Source organism: Podarcis tiliguerta (genome assembly GCF_965153285.1).
Source record: "Podarcis tiliguerta genome assembly, chromosome: 16".
Taxonomy (NCBI): domain Eukaryota; kingdom Metazoa; phylum Chordata; class Lepidosauria; order Squamata; family Lacertidae; genus Podarcis; species Podarcis tiliguerta.
In genome coordinates, this window is record NC_139549.1 from 19945195 (window position 1) to 19971817 (window position 26623).

The following is a 26623-nucleotide window of genomic DNA, read 5'->3' on the forward strand; positions in this document are numbered from 1 at the left end:
TCCGCTAACCCAGAAATAGTACCACAGCTTAAGAACTTTACTTCAGGATGAGAACAGAAATTGCACGACGGCTGCACGGCAGCAGCGGGAGGCCCCATTAGCTATAGTGGTACCTCAGGTTAAGAACAGTTTCAGGTTAAGAACGGACCTCCGGAACGAATTAAGTTCTTAACCCGAGGTACCACTGTAGTTAAACTATGGAACTTGCTTCCATTGGAGGCAGTGATGGCCACCAACCTGAATGGTCACCAACCCAAATTGTCTATCAAAAACTTCGCTCTTGTGGTTTATCACCACAACAGCTACTCGCTTTGGGTTTTAGCAAAGCAAACAGTCTAATTTGTCAGCGCCTAAATGATATCGAGCGTCAGAACAACTTGGTTGCAATAAGGAAATTTTGCCCATGGTATAATTTTGCCCACCTTCCCATTTTGACTCTCTGGCACCCTATCTGCATAATCTAGCAGTTCTAAAATATAAACATGCTTTTACTCTTGCAAGAATGAATGTATTGCCCTCGGCTGTACTTGAGGGACGATTCCAACAGATTCCACACAAAAAACGCTTCTGTCCCTGTGGAGATGGCAGTACTGAATCGGTGGCACATGCTCTTCTGGCTTGCACTCTTTATAAAGACTTGAGGAATGAGATTATCACCCCTCTTTTAGTGCCCATTCTGGGTCACCCAACCACTATCCTTTCTCTTGGCGGATCAAAATGAGCAGGTGACAACAAAGGCTGCAAGGTTTTTAGCTGGGGCAATCAGAATAAGAGCCACTATTTGACTATTGATTCAAAACCCTATATTTTATTTTATATAATTGGCTTTTTATTTCTATTCTTTGTATATCTTATTGTTGTTTTATTGCTATGGTCGATGGCTGACGCAAATAAAGATTCATTCATTCATTCACCCTCAAACAGGACCCAAGCACAAGAGCCCTCTTCCTTCCTATGGTTTTCAGCAACTGGTATTCAGAAGCATTTCTGACTGTGAAAGCAGAGCCAAACCATCATGGATAATAGCCATTGATAGCCTTGCCCTCTATGAATTTGTCCAGTCCTCTCTTAAAGTCATCTAGGTGGCTTCATGTGAGTTTAACTATGCATTGCGTTAAGAAAGTTCTCTCTTTTATCTGCCCTGAATCTTCCAATATACAGCTTCAGTGTATATCCGCTGGTTCCAGCACTGTGGGAGAGAGTCTCAATGACGTCCCTTCTCATTCTTGAGGTCCTGAGGATAGAACCTAATGCAGTTGTACCTTGGAGGTCAAACGGAATCTGTTCCAGAAGTCCGTTCAACTTCCAAAACCAAAGTGCAGCTTCTGATTGGCTGCAGGTAGCTCCTGCAGCCAATCGGAAGCCACAAAAGGCCCGTTGGACATTTGGCTTCCAAAAATAGTTCATATACTGGAACATTCACTTCCGGGTTTGCAGTGTTCGGGAGCCAAAATGTTCAAGAACCAAGCTGTTCGAAAACCAAGGTACAACTGTAGAGGATTCTTGTTGCTGAACTAGTCGTGCAAGTGGCTTTGTAAGACAAAAATGGCCTTAACTAACCACTTAAGTGTCCTCATCAGCATCCCAAAAGAATGAGTCAGGTTGCAAGAGCTACCACTAAGTGATGGGGCCCTCCAGGTTAGTGGTGGGGACTTTCCTTCACCCTCCCTCACCTGGCTCGCTAGGTAGGAGAACAAAAGCCATTGGGGTGCAGCTGAGCTGAGCTACAAGCAGGTTGGAAGCTGGAGTCACAGAGACCTGCTTGCTCTGTGCTGGATCCAAATCTGTGCTGAACAAAAAAGCAAGATTTGTTGGGGTTATTAATGCCGTGAGCCTCTCCATCTTATGCTCAGGTTGTACTTATCCATAAATGAAACCATATGTCCTAAAGGCAACATAGTCCCTGCTGACCTTTATTCCAAGGAAAATGAACCTGGAAGCCCTGGAGGTTCTTGCTGCTTGGAGAGTATGGTGGTGTGTGATGATATGGATTTGGGAGCAGGGAGAAAACTCATCTCCGGAAGTGGGACATTAGTACTGTTCCAATGATTGGCAGAAAATGTACAAAGCTGGGAAGCTGGTTCATTCTGTGCCCTGGATGGCAGCGAGAGCTCTTCCTTGGGGCTCTGCCCTGGGAGATTTTATTTTTATTTTTTTTATTTTGCTTGGCTGGAAAAGCTTGCGAGGCTCTGATCTCCCTCCTGACATCTCCGCGGAAGGAGGGAGCGAGGGGGAATTTATTGGCAAGCTGACATGTGATGGTTTCTAATGGGGTTGCGTGTCTGGCAAAACAACCTAATGACCGCGGTGTTGACAAGCAGGCTTCTTGATTTGCGGCTGCCTCCCCTCCTGGTCTCCCGCCCCCTTGCGGGCTTTCTTTTTAAGATGGAGCCGCTGGTGGCCGATACCTGCCAGCCCATTAACGGCAGCCCCTGTCAAGGCTGGAAGGCAGGAAGGGGAGACCAAGGGACTTGGAGGCAGGGGGGCTGTTTCTGGAGGGGGGATCTTGTGACAAATTGGTATACCTCCCTCGTGATAGGTAACGGCGGAGGGAGATGCAGGAGAGTTTGCAAGGGAAATTTAGCCCAGAGGAGAAAAGTAGGCCTAAGCAAGAAAACAAGGAGAACTTTGGGAACTGGTCCCCCTGCTGTCCCCCTCTATCCTTTCCCGGTTGCCTTTGCTTGGGCTCCCTCCCTCCCAATTGTCTGACTAGTTAGTTAATGTCTAGGAACTGCTGTGTTAAGTGCTAAATATCCTTGCTGTCCAACTAGTGTTGATAGCAGGGTTTCCCACCTCGGCAGGTCAACTGACAGTCCTTGGAGTTCCTGCGCTCTTTTAGAGAGACGCAGCTCTTCTAAGTTGCTCCCCGTTTCCCTATGTGGGGAGACATCCCAGAGGCGCCTCCTTTGCTTATCCATGCCTTCCAAGTGTCCTGATTTTCGAGGGACAGTCCCGGAATTGCAGAAGCCGTCCCGGTTCTGTTCTGATCCTGGAATGCCTTGGTTTTCATTTCCCCTCCCCTCCTCTTCTCGGAGAACAATTAAAAGTGGTGGAGAGATCAGAGCGCCCACACTCCTGTCCTTTTTCAGAAACAGGAACCTTTGCCCTCTCTCTGTGTGTAGGTGCAAAAACTGAGTCCTGTTTATACGGAAAATAAAATACCTGCACTAAATGAAGGAAACAGTGAGGCTGGCACACAAAGCGCTTCCTAGAATTTTCAAGGGAAATGTACCCCAGGCTTCCTCAACCTCGGCCCTCCAGATGTATTGAGACTACAGTTCCCAGCATCCCTGAGCACTGGTCCTGCTAGCTAGGGATCATGGGAGCTGTAGGCCAAGAACATCTGGAGGGCCGAGGCTGAGGAAGCCTGATGTACCCGATTCACTTTGAATTCTTAAATTACAGTGCTTCAGCAGCCAGCCATTTTTTAAAGAAATGCATGGAATGTTTGTTCCTTTGTTGTAAATGGAGCCTTACACTGTCTGCTCAGAAGTAAGTCTCGCTGTATTCAATGGAGCTTACTCCCAGGTAACTGCTTAAAGGCTGCACAGTCTTATACTGAAATTCTAGCCATTTTAAATCAAAACTAAGCCCTACTGTTTAGTAGGATTTACTCTCTGTTACATTCATGATCATTCTTACAGTTTCTATTATTATTATTATTATTATTATTATTATTATTATTATTATTATTGTCACCCACCTTTTCCCCTGACAGGGACTACTTAAGGCAGCTTACAGCTAGAACTTCATTTCATTTATCTGTTGAATGTGTCGTACATGATCCCTTCCCTCACACCTATTTTCTTTACAACAATCCTGCAAGGTTGGTTAGGCTGAGAGGTTGCAATTGCCTCAAGGTGACAGGCGTTCAGGTGCATATGACACATGTTTGTGGTGAGATCAAATGTGGGAGAAACTTCCTGATGTAGAATAGAAGGTCCCACTTTTCATCTGAGAAATATTGGGAGGGTATTCTTACCCAGGTTTAGTCTCCCTTTGTGGCATTTTGTAATTTCTGAGTTGATTGACAGATATACCGTCTGAGCGTAGATGGAGGCACAACTCCACCCAGTTGCTTGCTGGAGATGTTGATCACTGGATCAAATGATTGTTGAGTAGATTAAATAGTTTTGATTGGATTTCGAAGAAATATACAATTAATTGTTCCTGTTTTGAATGTTGTTGTGTTACTATATTCTGTAGCGCAGTGATGGCCAAACTTGGCCCTCCAGCTGTTTTTGGACTACAACTCCCATCATCCCTAGCTAACAGGACCAGTGGTCAGGGATGATGGGAATTGTGGCCCCCATCAGCTGGAGGGCCAAGCTTGGCCATCACTGTAGCAGGTCCTGAAAACTGCTATTATGAATAATGTCGTTTACAGGGCAGCGGGCACTGGGGGTGAGTTTATGGAACCAGGGGGACAGACACCTGAAAAAGTTGGGGAAACACTGGCTTAAGCACTCCCACAGGCAGCCAAATCCAACATCCTGCACCAGATCTTTAGAGAAGGAGGCAGCCACCAGCCCAAATTTGCAGTCCAAAATCTCTGCCTCCATCGCTTTCTCTGCAGCTCAATGTGGCTCAAACTACAGTTTGCTTTGGTATATTGCAACATCCTAGACAGGGACGGAGAACTTGTCCACCACCACCACTAGTGTTGGGGTATTTCCAGAGCTCACTGGAAAGAGGGATTGATTGTTAAACCACTTTTTAGCTCTATGAAGGGAACAAGGCTCTCCTAACAACCCTCAGCATCTCAGCTTCCATGATTTTTCCGGAGGGAAGCGTTTAAAGCAGTAACATGCCACTTTAAACAGATAAGGCTTCTTCCTCTTTTTCCTCTCTTTTCCACAAAAGAGGTCTGCCATCATTTGGGGGGGGGGGGGGGAGAGAGATAAGCGGCGGGCGGGCGGGCGGGCGGAGATGCCATGACTGTTTAGAGTGATATGATACTGCTTTAAATGTATACCTGCCAAGTGCCCTGGAAAAGCGGGACATCCCGTTTTTTTCTCGTGAGATCTCAGCGGCCATTTTGGGTGCCGCTCTCATGCTGTACTCTCACCCAGTACTTTTTGGGAGCTGCGATCTTGCCCTCCCAAAAGTGCTTGGGGGGGGGGGCACAAGAACAGTGCAGGTCACATGACTCACCCAAGAGAGCATTCCGGAAGACGTACATCCTGCTTTTTGTATCAGAAAGAGTTGGAAGGTATTTAAATGTGCAGTGCAGACAGAGCCTGACAGAAATATTCTTTGTGATTCCAAGTGGTTTGGGTTTAGTCTTCATTTCCACTGTGGCTCCAACCCTGTTTCCATTTAAAGGAAAGCAACTTTATTACCGGGCTTTCTCCTGGCTTTTTAACCCACATTGCCAAGCCTGCTCCAAGAGGATGGCTGATGGATAGTACACATGCTGTACACAGGGAAACAGCTGGGCAGCGGTTATCACTGAATGCTTCTTCTCCCCCAGCATCTAATGCCTGAGTCAGCTGCCTCACTCTGCCTAACAGCAGGGCCTGCTTACACCAAGGCCATTCATTCCCCACCCCTCAGTTCAAAATATGAGTGAAGATTGAACCCATTTCATAGATGGAAAGACTGAGGCTGGGAGTTCTGTTCCACATCGGTCACCTGAGAGTGCAGGGATGGATGCAGGAACTGAACTCCTTCCACACAGAGATGCAGATTTGTGTTTCCCCCATCTTTTCTCTCTTTCACCCAGAGCTGTGAAAGGAGCTTTTGAGCCTCTTCTCTCTCCTAAATGTCATGACAAATCCAATTCTGCAAATCTGCACCATTTGACAACTTCAATGGCTTTGCCCGTCCGCCCACTTTCGAGGCTTCTCCCTCCACCTCCCCTCAAAATAAAATCCCTTTTTTATTATTTATAATGAGCTGGCAGAATCAATGAAATCAGTGACAGCTGCAAAGATGTTACACTTCATTGTTTCTGTTGTCATTCACTTTGGCGGGATCTTTAGAAGAGAAGGATCAGAGAAGAGGATTGACTCCCAGGAAGCGTCAAAAGGCGGGGGTGGGGGAGAATTGTAAATCCACCTGCTGCTAAGCTCACCACACACAGCTCAGAGCCCCCACCCCACCCTGAAGTGGGGAACTACATCTTCTACCAGCCCCAGCAGGGGAGAACCTTGGGGTCTTAAATTTCAGTCTTTCCCTGTAACTTCACTTTTCGCAGTGAGGGAACCACCAGAAGGTCCTCGGAGCTGGACCTCAGTGTCCGGTCTGAACGATGGGGGTGGAGACGCTCCTTCAGGTATACAGGGCCGAGGCCTTTGGGGCTTTAAAGGTCAGCACCAACACTTTGAATTGTGCTCGGAAACATACAGGGAGCCAATGTAGATCCTTTAGGACCAGTGTTCTATGGTCCTGGTGGCCAAGTCCCCAGCTGAGCTGCTACATTCTGCATTGGTTGTAGTTTTCGAGTGACCTTCAAAGGAAGCCCCACCCAGAGAGCCTTGCAGTAGTCTAAGCAGAAGATAACCACATCTGAAACTTGCAGATATTTAACAGAGCCAGTGCTTTGTTCTATCCGGTGTGATACCTTTATTTTTTAAACAGAGACACAAACTTTATTACACACAGCTTTATTACAGTTCATAGACCCAAAAATACACAGTACAGTCAAACCTCGTGTACAACGTAATATATACCAACAGTTATTATGGTGTAAGATTGGCCTTGCTAACCTGTCTTTAGCCTGTACATACTTATTTCTTATTTCTACAGCCTCCAAGAGGAATTTTGCTACAGCCAGTGTAATAGCATCAACCTTATCCTCAAGGAAGGGACACGGGTGGCGCTGTGGGTAAAAGCCTCAGCGCCTAGGGCTTGCCGATCGAAAGGTCGGCGGTTCAAATCCCCGCGGCGGGGTGCGCTCCCGTTGCTCGGTCCCAGCGCCTGCCAACCTAGCAGTTCGAAAGCACCCCCGGGGGCAAGTAGATAAATAGGGACCGCTTACTAGCGGGAAGGTAAACGGCGTTCCGTGTGCGGCTCTGGCTCGCCAGAGCAGCAATGTCACGCTGGCCACGTGACCCAGAAGTGTCTCCGAACAGCGCTGGCCCCCGGCCTCTTAAGTGAGATGGGCGCACAACCCTAGAGTCTGTCAAGACTGGCCCATACGGACAGGGGTACCTTTACCTTTATCCTCAAGGACGGTGGTGCCCAAACTTGGCCCTCTGGCTGTTTTTGGACTACAACTCCCATCATCCCTAGCTAGCAGGACAGTGGTCAGGGATAATGGGAATTGTAGTCCCAAAACAGCTGGAAGGCCAAGTTTGGCCACCACTGCTCAAGGAGAACATTGACATGGAAAGAGTCAGCGATTTCAGTTTGTTCTGTTAATATCAGGTTGATTTGATGCCGTCTGACCTGTTAATACAGACTGCAGTGTAATAAAATGTGTTTCATACATTCAACATCCTGAGAACGTGGGCACAGCCCGTCTTGGTATGGGACACCAGCCAATCTTCCTTTATTGTTCTTTTCTTTCCCTCCTCCCTTTCCTGCTTTGTAGGTAAGGAAGATGTAAAGCGGACCTCCAACCCAAGTCCCCACGAGTGTGTTCAGCAAGCCCCATATTTTCAGCCGGGCAATGCCTGGCTCTGTTCACACGTTCCATAGAGGTCTGCTCACTTCGTTGTATTGCAAGGCTGGGGGACCCGGTGCTACATCAGAACTGGCGTCCAGCAACTGATGTCTTGCAGAGGCATTCTGGTCATTCGAGGTCTGGAGAATCGGGAACCTTCATGTGAATAGAGGAACCGCCTTCCTTTCCCCTCTCCCTCCAGAGGCTGCAAGGCAGCCAGGACAGGGCCTGTGTACACCGCCAGCTGCCCATTCAGAGAAGACCCGAGGACTACAATGGAAGAGAATGTGTTCAGTGTACAGCAGATTCAGCCCAATGTCATTTCTGTGAAACTCTTCAAGCGCAAGGTTGGGGGTCTCGGGTTCCTGGTGAAGGAGCGTGTCAGCAAGCCACCGGTGATCATCTCTGACCTGATCCGAGGAGGGGCGGCTGAACAAAGTGGCCTTATCCAGACCGGGGACATCATCCTCGCCGTGAATGGGCGCCCCCTGGTGGACATGAACTATGACACCGCTCTGGAGGTCCTGAGGAGCATCGCCTCCGAAACCCACGTCGTCCTCATCTTGAGAGGCCCGGAGGGCTTCACCACTCACCTGGAGACGACCTTCACCGGGGACGGGACGCCCAAGACCGTCCGAGTCACCAGGCCCCTGTGCGCCACCTCCCCGTCCGTGGTTGACCTCCCGGCCGGCCTCGGGATCCACACCAAAGATCAGCGGCAAGGAGGCGACCATACAATGGGGGGCTCTGTCAGCTCTCGGTGCACCCGGGAGAACGGGCAGGGGGATGAGTCCCTGGTGCACGTCAACGGGGTGATCGCTGGGTCCGTCCCCAGGGACTCTCTGAAAGGGAGCGGGGACGTTTCTGACCGTTGCCTCAACGGCAGCGTCGAGAACAGCGAACTGTTGAAAGAGATCGAGCCGGTCTTGGACCTCCTGAAGAGCAACAACAAGGAGCTCAATGGAGATGCGCAGCCCAGGATGGTCACAAGAGACGCAGAGGTCCAGGTGGATGGGTAGGTCCCTTAGCTGTGCACGTCTGGTGATGTGATATGCAGAGAGCCATTGTGGTGTAATGGTTAGAGTGGTGGGCTAGGGCCTGAGAGACCAGGGTTCGAATCCCCACTCAGCCATGAAGCTCACTGGGTGACCTTGGAGATGTCTCAGCCTAACGACCTACCTCACAGGGTTGTTGTGGTGATGAAACTGGGAGGTGGAGAACCATGTACACCACACCTTGAGCTCCTTGGAAGAAAAGGTGGTATATAAATATAATATATTTGGTTCTTCAGAAAGAAAAAATGAGAGCAGAAATGATAAGGGCTATCAACCGTTTTATTCATTTTTTTTAATTCATATTTATAATTATTTATTAATGTGTATATATCTATATCTATACAGTGGTACCTTGGGTTAAGAACTTAATTCATTCCGGAGGTCCGTTCTTAACCTGAAACTGTTCTTAACCTGAAGCACCACTTTAGCTAATGGGGCCTCCTGCTGCCACCGGAGCATGATTTCTGTTCTCATCCTGAAGCAAAGTTCTTAACCTGAGGTACTATTTCTGGGTTAGCGGAGTCTGTAACCTGAAGCGTATGTAACCTGAAGCATATGTAACCCGAGGTACCACTGTATAGCTATATAGCTATAGTTATAGCTATATCTGGCCTTTCTTCCAAGGAGGTCAAGTTTATTTTTCCCTCTCTCCATTTTATCTTCACAACAACCCTGTGAGGTAGGCCACTTTTAGGCTAAGTGACAGTAAGTTGCCAAATTTGCTTCATGGCAGAGTTGTGATTTGAACGCTATGGATTTAAGCTTAGTTTTATCGGAATTAATCATTTCCCTTCTTATTCGAGATTCTTATATCCCACCCTACATCCGGTTTGGAGCTCAGGGCAAATAGATAAATGACAGTACAAAACAGCGCATTTTAAAGAGAAAATGTTACTGCCGATATAGATGTATTTTTACCAAACGGCTTCGAAGTTTTTAAATCTGAAATGTGGGGTGCTAATATGGCTAATAAATCAACTTCCTGCTGCCAAAGCAGAGGCGCTTCAGGATCAGGGCCCCTCCGGACCAGGGGGTGTTTTGCTGGTGTAATGTGCAATATGACCCAATAGTAGTGCACTGGATTTATACCGGACTGTCCACACATCATTCTGCCTCATTGGTACATTACTCAGGTTATGCCCCATGAAGGCAAGGCAGAGTATACTGGAGAGAATGCAACCAGACTGGTACAACATTGAACACCTGGTGGTTCTGCTGTGCCAGGGACTGGACTAAGGAGGAATGGTGGGGAGCACTGCCCCCCTCCTCCTGAACCTTCCTGAGAAGAGGAAGGCAGTCTTGATTTGCAGTGGTGGTTTGAGGAAGGTCACAGTTCAGAGACAGGTGAACAGAAGAGTTGGGAGGTGATGGGAGAAGAGAAGTGGGAGACACAGATCAGCCAGCTGACACGTGATCACCGGAAAGCATTCCTGATCCCCCTTCTCCCAGAACCCAGCGTGCATTGAAAGTGCAAGAGCAAAAGACTCATAGACGATTAACCCCTGGCGGCCACCGTAAAAGGAATTGGCATTGCTAGGAAGGGCAGCCCAGTTGGAGCAACGCCATGACTCGGGTGGCTGCACCCTCCATATCTCTCAGTGAATCTTGAATAAATACAGTGGTACCTCTGGTTGCGAACAGGATCCATTCCGCAGCCCCGTTTGCAACATGAGCAGAACACAACCCGCGTCTGCACGTCCGCGGGTTGCGATTTGCCACTTCTGCGCATGTGCGTGACATCATTTTGAGTGTCTGCGCATGCATGAGCGGCGAAACCCGGAAGGAACCCTTTCTAGTACTTCCAGGTCACCGCGGGACACAACCTGAAAAGACGTAATCTTAACAGAACGTAACAAGAGGTATGAATGTACATTGGTGAGAATGCCTTGTTTTTCTGTTTCCGGCATCCAGTCGTGAGGGAGGGCGACCAAATTCCCAAGTCCGACTTGCTGCATGGTTCAGGAATGGTGGGTCTGGGTGTTTCAGGAGACTACACTAATAATAGTAACAGTAGTAATGATAATGATGATAATGATAATGCCCTGCCCATCTGGCTGGGTTGCCCCAGCCACTCTGGGCCGCTTCCAGCACATAATGAAAACATAATAAAACGTCAAACATTGCAAACTTCCTGATACACAGCTGCCTTCAGGTGTCTTCTCAAGGTTGTGTAGTTCTTTGTCTGCTTGACATCTGGCAGGAGGGCGTTCCACAGGAAGGGTGCCGCCACCAACATGGTGAAAAAGATTGCCTGTCCTGACCCTGCTTCTCTCAATATTTGCAGAAAACTCGAATGTACAAAGACCTGGACTTGGGCTGGCTACCTCTAACAAGGCAGCAGCTACCATCGCTAGAAGGACTCCACATAGTTCTCATGGGATGATGGTGCCAAGTCTGGTCTCTGGAGGTAGCTGAAAGTGAGGGGTGAAAACAGGAGGGACAAGTTTGTAGTCTGTGAGACCCCTTCTTGCACTATGTGCTTTTCCATAAATGCTTTTGGTTAGATTTGTTTCTGAGACGCTTGCCCAGCTAAGCAGCCATTGCTAAATTGATGCATTTGGTATGTTTGTGAGTTTTCCCCGCTAACATGCGGCAATTGGTTGGGCACTGTATTATGGTTATGTTAAAGCTCTTTTGCATACTTATCATGGGCATAGTCAGGATTTCTATTGGGGGTGGGAGGGGGAGGGGACAGGACTACAACCTGTCACCATCCTCTGTCTGGCTCTGTCTAGCAGATTTGGAATGGCATTTCTCAACTACGGTTGTTTTAAATTGCTTTCTTTTGACCCCCAAGCGCTCAGAAAAAATCTGCCAAAATCTTCAGACATTTGAAAACTTAGAAGTTAAATAATAAAAAAAAGAACATCAGGGAGTACCTTTCATGCAGTTAACAAGCATATTTTGCAAAATTACAATGAGCACGTGTTTTTTCAGCTTATTTTTTTTAAAAAAATGCAAACTAAAACAAGTTTCTTGGATTTGCTGAAAACTTTTCACAACATCATCCAAGTGACCTCAGTGAGCATTTCGATTTCAAATATTCCAATTATTTCTACTTTAATTTTTTTTAATTGACTTGATTTAGGGGGGGGGTCAGCTGCCCCCTGTATTGTATGTTCTGATGTCATGGATTTTATATATAAATATATAAGGTAGGTAAGGAGCCCAGCAGGATCAGGCCAAAGACCCATTGAGTCCAGCATCCTGTTCTCACAGTGCCCAACCAGTAAACTGACCTGGGATAGTTCAGATTGTAGAGCACGAGACTCTTAATCTCAGGGTTGTGGGTTTGAGCCCCACATTGGGCAGAAGATTCCTGCATTGCAGGGGGTTGGACTAGATGACCCTCATGGTCCCTTCCAACTCTACAATTCTATGAAACTTTCAAGATGCCCCTCTGGCTTCTGCATAATAGTTGCAGGATCATGCTCCTCAATAGCTACACCTTCTGCTTCGCATCTTCCTATTCTCTGCAGCACTCTATATTTTCTTTGCTGAAGCACGAAAGGGGTCTGTCGTTTGGGGATAGTGACTTCCCTCTGTTTGCTGGCTCTCTCTTTAAAACACACACACACACACACACACACACACACACACTCATTAAAGCAACCATCAGCAAATGGTGCCAATTAATTAATGCTTGCAGCCCTAGTTTCATAGAATTAAAACTAAGTCATCACTTTGACATACCTGAGCGTTCACTGAATTCATTCATTCATAGTTTTTTTTGCCCCAACTTGTTAAGATTGTCTCAGGTGCCTGTCTCAGAAAAAAAACCCCCACTAAAAAAAGCTGACAGGTTTGGCTTCTTGTCATCTTCCTTCCCCTCTCCCCCCGCCTCCACCTTTCATTGTCGTCTTTTCTCCATAACTGAACGGCAAGAAGGAAGTGATCAAAGCTGCTAGGATCGTAATCCCCTCCACACTTCATTCTGGATAAGCAAAGCCACTGAGACTGGATGCAAAGTCCTGGTAATGACTGTGTGCGATGCTCTCATTCTGCATCCCACCTTCAGACAGGATTGGGAAGTAGAGAGCGACTTAGAGGGGTGGTCCTACCCAACAGGCCATCAGAAGCCAAATATTCAGCTAGGTATGAGCAGGGCTATTGGGACACGGGTGGCACTGTGGTCTAAACCACAGAGCCTAAGGCTTGTTGATCAGAAGGTCAGTAGTTCAAATCCCCACGACGGGGTGAGCTCCCGTTGTTCGGTCCCAGCTCCTGCCAACCTAGCAGATCAAAAGCACATCAGTGCAAGTAGATAAATAGGTACCACTCCAGCGGGACGGCAAATGGTGTTTCCATGCGCTGCTCTGGTTCGCCAGAAGTGGCTTAGTCATGGTGGCCACATGACCCGGACAGGGCTGGGCATAACTGGGGTAGCTCAGTCGGTAGATCTTGAGACTCCTAATCTCAGGCTCCTGGGTTTGAACCCTATGTTCCTACATTCTAGGGGTTTGGACTGCTAAATGACCCTCCCTTCTAGCTGTACAGTTCTATGATTCTATGTCCTTTAAAAATACAGAAGCGTTACAATTCTGCACCACAGTAAACCCAGATTTGGTGACAGAGGGAAGCCGCTATCTATGATACGTATAAATTCTGCAAATATGCAAATTGTTGCTTCCTTTTTGCATAAGGTATCCTGCAGGGTTTGTGGCATTGCACCCAGCAGTTTGCACTACTTCTTGTCGAAACAGAAACCTTTACAAGGTCCTGAAAAAGAAAGGGGGGGACTGTGAATAGGGGTTCAGTGGTTAAACCATCTGCCTTGCATGCAGCATTTCCCAAGTTTGATCCCAGCTGGCATTTCCAGATTGAGCTGGAAGGGACTCCTCTATGAAACCCTGGAAAGCTGCTGCCAGCCAGTGTAGACAGTGCTGAGTTAGATGGACCACCCTTTTTCCACTAAGGAGCTCAAGGTTCTCCCCTCCCCATTTCATCCTCACAACAACCTTGTGAAGTAGGCTCAGCTGAGAGACAATGACTCGCCTCCAAGGCCACTCATTCCCTGTGGGGATTTGAACCTTGGTCTCCCAGTTCCTAGTCTGACCATCTAACCCCATGGTTCCCATGGCACACGCCCCACAGGGGGGCAATTTGATTTTTAAGGGGGGCAATTTGGAAGCTTGTTGAGACCAAGTTAATGGCCTTTTAGGTTTCTTCCATATGAACAGGAGTTCACTTTTTGAATAATAAGAATTATATGTCATCAGGGGGTGGGGGGGGCGTGCATCCAGGATTTTAGAGCTGCTTAGGTGGGGCATGGCCAATGAAAGGTTGGGAACCACTGGTCTAACCACTCTGCCACACTGGCTCTCTCCTGTGTGGCAGAATTATGACCACATCCCCCAAGGATGAAGCCTTGTGAGCAAAGACTCCATCTTCATCATTTAGGTTGCCTACCCCCTACTCTCTCTGCGGATAGACAGTGGGGTGGGATCCTGATGCAAAAAAAGACCCTTCTGTTAGCATTTAACTATCACCCAGGGTGCAAATTCCAATGTGAGATGCTAAGGAAAGACTTCTTCCCCACCCATGAGAGGTTGGGTGGCCATCTGTCATGGCTGCTTTAGCTGAGATTCCTGCATTGCAAGGGGGTTGGACTAGATGACCCTTGGGGTCCCTTCCAGCTCTACGATTCTGTGATTCTATGAGAGCCATTGGGGAGGCATTCTATCTCCTCCCAGCTCCTGGGTAAAAATAGAGCATGGCTCATTCAGTGTCCAGTAACCTTGTTCTATTTTTCCCCCTTGCCTAAAGATGGCTGTCACGTCGTATATCCAGCTCCCAACGATGCCATCTAGATAGACTTCTGCGGCGAACTCCTTACAACCATTTGGAAGGATTTATTTACATATAGGAAGGGACATTGCTTGGCAGCAGAGCCCACGCATTGCACAGAGGAGATACCAGGTTCAACCTCTGACATCTCCCCGGGTAGGAAAAGCAATCAAGCTGCAAGCTTCCTTTAAGAGCAGTATGATTTTCCCAGAGGCTATGGGGTGGCCAGTGGAGGCTAGGCCATTTGGGCAAATTGGAGCATTGCCCCACTGACCTCAACTTGCCCTCAGCCAAATCCCACCCTGCCTGCCAACTTCCTTACAACTAGTCCAAGGGATGGCACTGCCTGCCAGCTTCCTCTTCCTTAGTCTCCGTTGTGCTTTTGTAGAACACAGCAGGAGGGAGGATGGGGACAAAACTAGAATTTGTTGCTTCTGCCTCTCATTGTCTCTGGCGCCACCTACTGTTAGCCTTTCTGCCTATCATTGGAGCTGGCACCACCTACTGTTGACGCGGGTGGCGCTGTGGGTTAAACCACAGAGCCTAGGACTTGTCGATCAGAAGGTCGGCGGTTCAAATCCCCACAACGGGGTGAGCTCCCATTGCTCGGTCCCTGCTCCTGCCAACCTAGCAGTTCGAAAGCACGTCAAAGTGCAAGTTGATAAATAGGTACCGCTCCAGCGGGAAAGTAAATGGTGTTTCCATGCACTGTTCTGGTTCGCCAGAAATGGCTTAGTCATGCTCGCCACATGACCTGGAAGCTGTACGCCGGCTCCCTCGGCCAGTAAAGCGAGATGAGTGCCGTAACCCCAGAGTCGGCCACGACTGGACCTAATGGTCAGGGGTCCCTTTACCTTTACTGTTGAGTTTTCTGCTTTCTGCCCCGCCAGCCCCAATGGGCGCTAACCAGCACTTGGTGTAACCAAAGCTCATGGGGTTGACCGTAACTCAGCAATAGAATGCTTGCAGTGCAGGCATCAAGTTCAAAGTTCGAGTTGGTCTTCCAAGGAGCCCAGATTGCCGTCACCAGTCAGTGTGGACAGCACACTGCTAGGCAGCTTCCTGAAATAGGTGACCATGAGATTTGTCCCCCGGCGCTGGTGGATATGTCATTGCTTGCTTAGCTTTCTTCCTGAAATGCTAGTTGGGGTTGTTATGCGCAGAGGCACAGTCATATCATCTGCTCTGTGATTGGCGCATGGGCTGCACCAGCGGAATTAGTTGATATCTCCACCCGGAACGCAGATGGCTTCAGCTCCAAGTCGCCCTGTCACTCACCCAAGGAGGGGCGAACATCAGCCACGGGGGCTGCGAGGAGTCCAGGATGACTCACTCGCTTGGAAACAAAAGTCAGCAGCATCAGCTGTGGGGAGGACTCAGGTCCCTTAGGGGCAATACACAAATATGCACAGAGAAAGAGGGAGAGGAATAAATAGCAGGGCAGAGCAGGGCACAGAAAGCTGGAAGGCTGGAGATGGAGAAAATCTAGTGCCTGGAGAGATGAGATATCCGAAATGAAACAGGTAGCTGTCGTTTATGGCATCTGATCTGCTGGCAACAGACTTTGCAGGCAGACCATCTTCCCACGGAGGACAGGGGAGAAAGACAGTTTGGTTCACGTTTAAAAGCCAGCCTGCCTCATTTGAAATCCTTTGGAATGGGCACTTCTCTGAATTTTGCAATTCACTTCTGCAGACAGGTGTTTGCACAGTGGTCAGAGTACCGGACTAGGACCCAGAAGAGACCAGGGTTCAAATCCCCATTTGGCCATGAAGCTCTCGCTGGGAGCCAGTCGCCAACTCTCGACCTAATCTACCTCGCAGGGTTGTTGTGGGGGATTAAAGGAGGAGGGAGGGAGAACTGTGTGCCACCTTGAGTGCCCTAGAAGAAAAGGTGGGGAATAAATGCAATAAGTAAATAAATGTGCTAGGGTAAAGTGTAAACGTATAGATCAGTGAAAATGAGATGCATTATATTAGGAGGATTTCACTCATAGGTACACATGTTGGTCAGATAAATGGCATGGAGACGTTGGAGAGAGAAAAGATTTTGTCCCTCTCTCATAATACAGTGGTACCTCGGGTTAAGTACTTACCGTATTTTTCACTCTATAAGACGCACCAGACCAGAAGACGCACCTTGTTTTTGGAGGAGGAAAACAAGAAAAAAAATATTCTGAATCTCAGAAGCCAGAACAGCAAGAGGGATCGCTGCGCAGTGAAATCAGCAATCCCTCTTGCTGTTCTGGTTTCTAGGATAGCTGTGCAGCCTGCATTCGCTCCATAAGACGCACACACATTTCCCCTTACTTTTTAGGCGGGAAAAAGTGAGTCTTATAGAGCAAAAAATACGGTAATTCATTTCGGAGGTCCGTACTTAACCTAAAACTGTTCTTAACCTGAAGCACCACTTTAGCTAATGGGGCCTCCTGCTGCCGCCTTGCCGCTGGAGCACAATTTCTATTCTCATCCTGAAGCAAAGTTCTTAACCTGAAGCACTATTTCTGGGTTAGCGGAGTCTGTAACCTGAAGCGTATGTAACCTGAAGCATGTGTAACCTGAGGTACCACTGTATCAGAATCCACGGGCATTCAATGAAGCTGAGTGCTGAAAGACTCAGGAGAGATAAAATAAATTACTTATTCACTCCGTACTTATTAACGGGCACTGTTAGAAACTCAGGTATATAAGCTAGGCGACAAATGTCTCCTTAAACCAAGGTTACATTCCAAATCATACTGTCTAGTTGCCATTTGGGGGCAAGATGGCTCTAAAGTCTTTTTTTTTTTTCAAAGGATGGGCTGGCTGTGATTGATTCTCAGTTAAACATCTGGCTAGTTCAGATGACAACACTGAGCTAGGTTAAGAACTTTGAGAACTGAAAGAAGGAAAGTCACTTGATCCAGGGACAGGCCACCTATCTATCGGCCTATTCCGACCTCTCTCCTTTTAATGGTGACACGGACCATTCATAAAGTAGGGATATTCTTCACAACTGTGAACAGGGCAGTGGGGTGGGGTAACTGAAGGCAACCTGCAACAATTAACTATAATGTTGTTTACTGCTCCTGCTCAGGCTGCGCAGAAAAAGCATTTTGGTTCCTGAAATTCATTCTGGTTGTACAGATAAAATATACCGTATTTTCCGCTCTATGAGACGCACCAGACCATAAGACGCACCTAGTTTTTGGAGGAGGAAAACAAGAAAAAAACACCATTCTGAATAAATAAATAAAACCCCTCTTGCTGTTCTGGCTTCTGGGATAGCTCTGCAGCCTGCATTCGCTCCATAAGACGCACACACATTTCCCCTTACTTTTTAGGAGGGAAAAAGTGAGTCTTATGGAGCAAAAAATACGGTAACTCATAGAATTCTACAGGATGAGATATCAGTGTGTGTCAGCAGTCAAGATCCAATGATCCCAAGGCATGCAATTCCAGATGGTGGAGACGTCAAAAGCCATCCTGGCGCCCAGGCACCTTCGCTTGGCCGCGAGTTGTCAATAGCCAGGTGCAAAAGGCGCCTGGCCCTTGGCTAATTTCGAACCCTGCCCACAGGAGGCAGTGGTGGCCCCCAGCTTCTATGGCTTTAAAAGAGGAATGGACAAATTTGTGGAGGAGGAGAGGGCTAGCAATGGCTACTATTCACAATGGCTTCAGAATACAAGCTGCTGTAAATTACAGGCAGGGATAGTGTTCTTGTGCTCAAGTCCTGCTTGTGGGATTTCCCCTTTGGCCATCTGTGAGAACAGGGTGCTGGACTAGACGAGCCACTGGCCTGATCTGGCAGGCTCTTCTTACATTGAACGAGTTGTAAGTGGAAAACATTGTGTTGTGAAAATCATTGCTCTGGAGTAGGATTAGTGGAAGGGACTAAGCTTCTCACAGAGGACTTTGGGTACCACCCCCAGGCACTTCCTGAGCTCTACGTTGTCCTTGCTGCTAAATCTTTTTATTTATTGTTTCTTTCTTTCTCCCTTTCCTTTCTTTTTCTAATTCTAAATCTGCCCTCAAGTACATCCTTGTGGGTTAGCTGGTGGATAGCAAGGCAAAGCCTTTAGATTCCCTTCAGTCCTACCTTTGCCTCCCACTGGGCACTTGAGCTCTTTATCTTTGCACATGATGGTCTCATGTTCTCGGGTAGGAAGTGTTTGTCCCTTTCTTCTGGGTACATTTCAGACTTGCCTCTGTTAATTGCAGGCTGGCAGGAGGAGGAAGGGGGGGGCTTTCTGCTTTCCCTTTGATCCCCTAGGATGTGGGCCAAGCCCCACCTCCCCAAGACCCCAGATCCCCTTTTCAGCATGTTCAGATTAGATCAGCCTCTTTTCTTGCTCAGTTGAATTGAGATGTGCATGTCCTCAGAGGACTTTGTGGGGGAAACTCAAGCTCTTACCTTTGCCTGGCCTACCAATCTTGAAATAGAAATATTAGTGACCGGACAGGGAAAGCCGCCAGTTGCCTGTGGAGAGATCTAACCAGGAACTGAAGTTCTCTTCCTCCTTGGGACTTTCAGACACAGCTGGGCAAGCGAGGAGTTGTGGGAATACTGACCAGACAGAGGAGCCTGCCTCAGGGCAGACTGGGTCTGATGCTGGGGCTAAACTAGTGTGTGTGTGTGTGTGTGTGTGTGTGAGAGAGAGAGAGAGAGAGAGAGAGAGAGGATGTGTTTTAACTGAAAAGTAGCACTGGAGGTTCTGAGCAGGAGCACCGAAGTAAGTGGGGAGGAGATACTTAACCCTCCCCTCCCCGCCCATTTCCCTACAGTACGCTGCAGGGTGGACTGCAAGTCTGCAGGGAGCAGCGCGTGAAATATTTAACTGGACAGAGAGTCCAAGGCACAAACAGGAATGAAATGAGATGGGTGTGACTTGAACAGGTCTTCCCCCCACTTTTACTAAGCTGCTGCTGTCCTGTGTACAAAAAAGAGGGCACAGCTATGCCCACCCATGGGAAGAATCCAGCGCGTGAGCCAAATTTGGCCCACCAGGCCAATTTTCCCAAACCACTGGTGACATCTGCTGATGAGCAGGAGGACAGGGATTTAGGACAGGACAGGACAGTACCTTTGTAATTGGACGCGGGTGGCGCTGTGGGTTAAACTACAGAGCCTAGGACTTGCTAATCAGAAGGTTGGCGGTTCGAATCCCCGCGACGGGGTGAGCTCCTGTTGCTCGGTCTCTGCTCCTGCCAACCTAGCAGTTTGAAAGCACGTTAAAGTGCAAGTAGATAAATAGATACTGCTCCGGTGGGAAGGTAAACAGCGTTTCCGTGCGCTGCTCTGGTTCGCCAGAAGTGGCCTAATCATGCTGGCCACATGACCCAGAAGCTGTACGCTGGCTCCCTCGGCCAATAAAGTGAGATGAGCGCCGCAACCCCAGAGTCAGCCACGACTGGACCTAATGGTCAGGGGTCCTTTTACGTTTACCTAGCTGTCTATGAGTAGAGAGTCAGAAGAAGGGTGTAAGATCGTGGATTTAAAAGGGGAGGAGAGAGTGCCCCACAAACATGGGCGTAGCCAAGGGGGAGCAGCTGCCCCTCTGAAATCAAGTAAATCAATAAAAGAAAACTAACGGAGGTTCTGCCTGCCCCCACAACATAATTCCTGGCCATGCTTTTGAAAGTCTTCTCCCTCTTCCCTTCCTGGTGGGGGGGGGGGGAGAGGTTTGCAAATGCATTTGTGAGCCTCCCTCTTCCTTCACTTTCAAGTCTCTGGTATCATAAAGAACTGTCCTAAAATGTGAAGCAGTCACAAAGGGGCATTTGCGAGCCTCCTCCCTCTTCCCTTTTAAGATCCCAGCAGAAGGGATTTTTGACAGGTGGCAAACCCACTCACCTTTCAAACCCAGCTCGTGAGGCAGATCCTGATAAGGATCTGTCCCACGGAGCCGAAAAAGGTTCCCCACCCCTGGCCTACGCCACATCACAGATTTGATTATCCTTTTGTGTTTCACCTCCTGGGTTTCTATTTGCAATTAGATCAACAAGACTAATCATGAATAAGAATTTGCTGCAGATCAAAGTTTCCTGTTGCTCCTTTCTATCTCCCCCCCCCCCCCCGGTTTCTCTTTCATTATCAAAGTCTCTCTCCCTCCCTCCTCCTTCCTTTCTCTCCTCCCCCTTTCAAGGGGAGGCAGAGAATTACCACGATTGCATCCTGGCATCCAGAAACCTTGCTAATTCCATTTTGTTAGTAAGCTTCGGTCATAAAATCATGGGCACAACATGCCACATTTCTACTCTGGTGTCGGACATCTCGTCAGAAGAATTGCAAGGAGTTCTAAAAGCCCTCAGCATCTTAACCATGTCAATAGCACATAACTTCAGTTCTTTAGACAGCTTAGGGCGGTTGTGACTAAACTCAACAAGAAATTGAAAGAAATCCCAGCCATGGGATCTTCGTGATCCTGCCGATGAGCCAGTGTGGTGTAGTGGTTAGAGTGTTGCCCTAGGTAAAAGGTAAAGGTAAAGGGACCCCTGACCATTAGGTCCAGTCGTGGCTGACTCTGGGGTTGCGGCGTTCATCTCGCTGAGGGAGCAGGCGTACAGCTTCCGGATCATGTGGCCAGCATGACTAAGCCACTTCTGGCGAATCAGAGGAGTACATGGAAACACCATTTATCTTCCCGCCAGAGTGGTACCTATTTATCTACTTGCACTTTGACGTGCTTTTGAACTGTTAGGTTGGCAGGAGCAGGGACAAAGCAACGGGAGCTCACCCCGTCAACAATGGGAGTGGAGATGCTCCTTCAGGTATACAGGGCCGAGGCCATTTAGGGCTTTAAAGGTCAGCACCAACACTTTGAATTGTGCTCGGAAACGTACTGGGAGCCAATGTAGGTCTTTCAAGACCAGTGCTATATGGTCTCAGTGGCCACTCCCAGTCACCAGTCTAGCTGCCACATATGATTTCCCGCGCCTGGTTTACAGGGCTGAGGACAATTGCAGTTGCTCACATGGAAATGTTATGAAAACCTGCTCTAAAGTTCCCATTGCAGCAATATTCCTGTTTATGGAGCACTGTCAGAATGCTTTTGTGTTCCTTGCAGATATTTTCTAGGCCCCAAGCGGGACAGTGGGTGGCAGGAAGCACACCCCAGGTGTGTTTCAGAACAAGGGTTCCAGTCCAGTCACAGATTATACTTCTAGCTGAGTGGATTGTCTTCTACCTTGGTAAGGAAGGAAATGTGTCTGCTTTCCCAGCTTGGTGTTTATATTTCGATGGAATGGCTTTGATCAGATAAAGGGTGGGAGGGAGCAAGCAGAACCCCACCCATCATTAAAGCACATTTGCCAAAGTTAAGTTGAGAAGAAGAAGAAGAAGAAGAAGAAGAAGAAGAAAAAGAAGAAGAAGAAGAAGAAGAAGAAGAAGAATTCTTTTATTTATACCCCATCCACCTGGCTGGGTTTCCCCAGCCACTTTGGGAGGCTTACAGCACATAAAAAAATTGTAAAACATTAAACGTTAAAAATTTCCCAATACAGGGCTGCCTTCAGACGTCGTCTAAAGGTCAGATAGTTGTTTATTTCCTTGACATCTGATGGGAGGGCGTTCCACAGGGAGGGTGCCACTACTGAGAAGGCCCTCTTTTGCCTGGTTCCCTGTAACCTTGCAGTGAGGGAACCGCCAGAAGGCCCTCGGAGCTGGACCTCAATGTCCAGGCTGAACGATGGGGGTGGAGACGCTCCTTCAGGTATAGTGGGCCCAGGCCTTTTCACCCTGCGGTGGTAACAGCAAAAGAACACAGGAGCATAGGGAGTCAACAGAAGCTGAAACGAGAGGTTGGGACCGGGAGCAACTCAATTCAGTCTGGGTTTTTGAAAGTGAGCCGACCTCATCCACACTTTGCAAAACAACAGGAGAACCAAAGCGCAGGCATGCTTTGTAACAGATGGAATTGTAGAGTTGGAAGGGACCCCCAAGGTTCATCTAGGCCAACCCCTTGCAATGCAGAAATCACAGATAAATTTAACCCTGAAATGGACACTCAGCCTATTGTTTAAAACCCTCCAACAAAGGAGAGTCCAGCAGCTGTTTCCCTGTTAAACAGCTCTTACCCTCAGAAAGTCCTTCCTAATGTTTAGCCCTTTCTTGTCCTTTGAATCCACTGGTTTGAGTCCTCCCGTCCGGAGCAGCAGAAAGCAAGCATGCTCTCTGCCTTCCATGTAACAGCCCTTCCTTCAGATATTTGAAGATGGCTATCCTATCTCCTCTCAGTCTTCTCCAGGCAAAACATATCCAACTCCCTTAACCATTCCTCGGCAGGTTCGGTTTCCAGACCCTTGGTCATCTTAGTCGCCTTCCTCTGAACACCTTTCAGCTTGTCGATGCCCTTCTTAAAGTGAGCTGTCCAGAACACAGAACTCCAGGTGGGGTCTCAGGAGGGCAGAATAGAGTAGTACTGTTACTTCCCTTCATCTGGGCACTAGACTTCTGTTGATGCATTTCTCTGAATGTTGCACAGTCTCCTTTATTGCACTTAGCCAAAGCCTTTGACAATATATAGAATTTCCGACGCAATACAGTAATACCTCGGGTTAAGAACTTACCGTATTTTTCATTCTATAAGACACACCTTTTCCCTCCTAAAAAGTAAGGGGAAAGGTGTGTGTGTCTTATGGAGCGAATGCAGGCTGCACGGCTATCCCAGAAGCCAGAACAGCGAGATGGATCGCTGTGCAGCGCTCCCTCTTGCTGTTCTAGCTTCTGGCTTAGCTGCGTGAAGCCTCTTCAGGGCATGGGGAGCCTTCACCCCGCTGCCCTGAGGTGGCTTCCCCCAGCTCCTGGAAAAGCCCCCAAGAGCCGCACTCCCTTTAAAGAGCCGCATGGAGCATGTGTGTGGCTCGTGGGGGCTTTTCTCCGAGGAGGGAGAAGGGCAGCCCGGCAGTGACAGGCTCTGCTCAGCACTCCCTTTAAAGAATATTTTTTTCGTGTATTCTCCCCTCTAAAAACTAGGTGCATCTTATGGTCAGGTGCATCTTATGGAGTGAAAAATACGGTCATTCATTCTGGAGGTCTGTTCTTAACCTGAAACTGTTCTTAACCTGAGGTACCACTTTAGCTAATGGAGCCTCCTGCTGCCGCCGCACAATTTCTGTTCTCATCCTGAAGCAAAGTTCTTAACCCAAGGTACTATTTCTAGGTTAGCGGAGTCTGTAACCTGAAGCGTCTGCGACCTGAAGCGTCTGTAACCCGAGGTACCACTGTACATGAATTAATTTTTTAAAAAACTTGAATTGAAATCACAAAGCAACCGTTAGGAACCATGTATATCATTGTCCGGGGTAATGTATTTATAATCCATTACAATTTCTTTTATGATTAGAACCAAGTTTATTGGCTGCCACTGCAAATTTAGGTAGCAATTGCATCAAGTACAGCTATTTATCAGCTTGAAGTTCAATTGTCCCTTCCTGAGGAAATTGATCCGGATGCAGTTGAAGAATGGGTGACAATTTCCCCCCGTCTGGGCTCCCAATATAAAGGACAGAGCAGCAAACAATGTGTCAGGTCTTCAGTCTAATTGCACCCAAATATACATTTCCATCCTATAACTGAGATTCCAAGGAATCTCCCATCCAGATAGTCTTGAGGTGTGACTGGTCTACCTCGCAAGGCAGTTGTGAAAGGGAGGACTAAACAGTCTTACCTTACCTCAACCCTCTTAAGATTGCTCCATATTATTATTCGGGTCGTGCAACTGAAACTCAGAAATAATAGTGTGGCAACTTTCTGATGCATGGTTTGGTTTCTTAGCCTCCTTGGATTAAAATCCAAATAAATAAACCTTTCCCCCCTTTTCCTTTTCCTTTTCTTGCTAAAGTGGCTATTGTACAAACGTACAACAGCTTGGCTGTGAGAAATCTTTATGCAATCAAACAGTCTGTTCAGGCCAATGGCATATAGCCTTAAAAATAGACAATGAAAAGACCCGGTCGAAACACACCAGGGCTTTGTGCCAATAAGGCTGTTGGCAATTTCCTATATGTGGGTTTGGGGTTTTTTTTGCTTTTGTTGTTCCCGCCACCCCCACCCCCCGAATATACGGATATAATGAACTAGCAACAGCCCCCTGCTGTGAAAGTCATTTGACGTGGGTCAGAAGTAAATTCTTTGAAGACGGAAGTTGTTTTGATCCTGGGAGAAGAAACGAACAGTTGCAAGTACGGCAGTGGAAATATTTTTTTTAAAAAAAACGTCCATTTTGAAGGTTACCACGTTAAGCCAGCTTCCCTAGATTTCCTGTTTAGCACAGACGATACCGTATTTTTTTGCTCTATAAGACTCACTTTTTCCCTCCTAAAAAGTAAGGGGAAATGTGTGTGCGTCTTATGGAGCGAATGCAGGCTGTGCAGCTATCCCAGAAGCCAGAACAGCAAGAGGGATTGCTGCTTTCACTGCGCAGCGATCCCTCTTGCTGTTCTGGCTTCTGAGATTCAGAATATTTTCCCTTATTATTTTTTCCTTATTATGTATTTATTTGTTTATTTATTTGTTTATTTTTTTATACCACACACATCTGGCTGGGTTTCCCCAGCCACCCTGGGCGGCTCCCAACATCATCATCATCATCATAAAGCAGTGATAAAACATCAAACATTAAAAACTTCCCTAAGCAGGGCTGCCTTCAGATGTCTTCTAAAAGTCAGATAGTTGTTTATTTCCTTGACATCTGATAGGAGGGCGTTCTACAGGCCGGGTGCCACTACCGAGAAGGCCCTCTGCCTGCTTCCCTGTAACTTCACTTCTTGCAGTGAGCGAACCGCCAGAAGGCCCTCGGAACTGGACCTCAGTGTCCAGGCTGAACGATGGGGGTGGAGACGCTCCTTCAGGTATACTGGGCCAAAGCCGTTTAGGACTTTAAAGGTGAGCACCAACACTTTGAATTGTGCTCAGAAACGTACTGGGAGCCAACGTAGATCTTTCAGGACCGGTCAGGACTGGTCTCAGTGGCCACTCCCAGTCACCAGTCTAGCTTCCCTTGTTTTCCTCCTCCAAAAACTAGGTGCGTCTTGTGGTCTGGTGCATCTTATAGAGCGGAAAATACGGTAACTGCTGGAAGTTTGGGTGCAACTTGGCTTGCAGAAAGGTGTTTGCATGGGGCTTAAGGGGCCTGCAGGTTCCCAGACTATTCTTGCTCTTTCAATCTCTGTGCTGACTTCCTTCTATCCTTTGAAATTTAGACTAAGACCAGAGTCCTTTCCAATTCTACAATTATTTGATTCTATCCTGTTTGCAAGTTCCTCCTTCTCCTCCTCACACTTTCTCACGCGGGTAATCTAGCCCAATCCCCCTGTGATGAAGGAATATTTTGCCCAAGGTGGGGCTTGAACCCATGGCCCTGATATTAAGTCTCATCCTCTACCGACTGGGTCTTTTCATCATAGAGGGGACGACTGTTACCGGAGGGGTGGGGCTGGCCGCCTGCTCAGTCTGCTTGGTGGGCAACTTCAAAATTCCTCCTCCATTTTTTCTGGCTCTTTATCTTTATCCTTCGTGCTGAGTTCTCCATCCCCAGCCTTTGTGTTGGCAACGGACAGAATCTCATATTCGGAGCAACCTAGGCAGCTGCCTTGAACTATCCAACCATTGCTTCAGCTGGTCCAGCATTGTCTGCACTGACCGGCAGCAGCTCTCTGGGGTTTCAGGCAGGGAGTCACCGGCGATTGAACCAGGGACCATCTGCATGTAAGGCTGATGCTCTGTCACCAAGCAGAGGTTCCCCCCTTGCAATGGGCAACGAAGACTCTTTCTCTGCAATGGAAGGACTTTGCAGCCAACTCTCCAGGAGAGCAAACACTCTTCGGTGCCTTCTTAGCAGAGCTGTCCAGATCTGCTACTCTCTGAAGGGATTGTCTGCTCCACCCCATCCCTGAATAATGATTATTTTAAGAACTTCCATTTCCTGGTATTTTAATTTTTTTTAATAGAATCAGTGTTTGTTTTCATTTCGAAATATCCATTGTTTTTACTTCCAGCCAGCACACAGGGATTCGTCAGAGTTGCTTGCCATTGGGCCAAGTCCTTTTCCTGATCCGTCACCTGGTGCCCCCAAACCCTCCCAGATTTGTTTCTCGGTTTTAACGTTTCGGAGCCTTGGGGGAAGCTAGGTGGGAAGCAAAGACCTCGGTGGACCGCCTTGCGCGACCTGACTTTCTGCACGTCTAAAACCAGG

General features: G+C 47.9%; 1 protein-coding gene across 5 annotated transcripts in view; it reads left to right on the plus strand.

The window, feature by feature from the left end:
- The window catches only part of NOS1 (nitric oxide synthase 1), a gene marked incomplete at its 3' end in the record, with an annotated part of 178291 nt that overhangs the window by 97907 nt on the left and 53761 nt on the right, over nt 1–26623 (plus strand). For 4 of the 5 annotated variants that reach the window (XM_083417445.1, XM_083417446.1, XM_083417444.1 and 1 more), the window contains exon 2: nt 7538–8624. In XM_083417445.1, coding sequence (XP_083273571.1) covers nt 7885–8624 — 740 coding nt within the window. In that variant the 5' untranslated portion in view covers nt 7538–7884. Of the gene's footprint in view, nt 1–7537; nt 8625–26602; nt 26623 lie in introns of those variants that run through there. The other variant, XM_083417449.1, reaches the window with a different exon arrangement.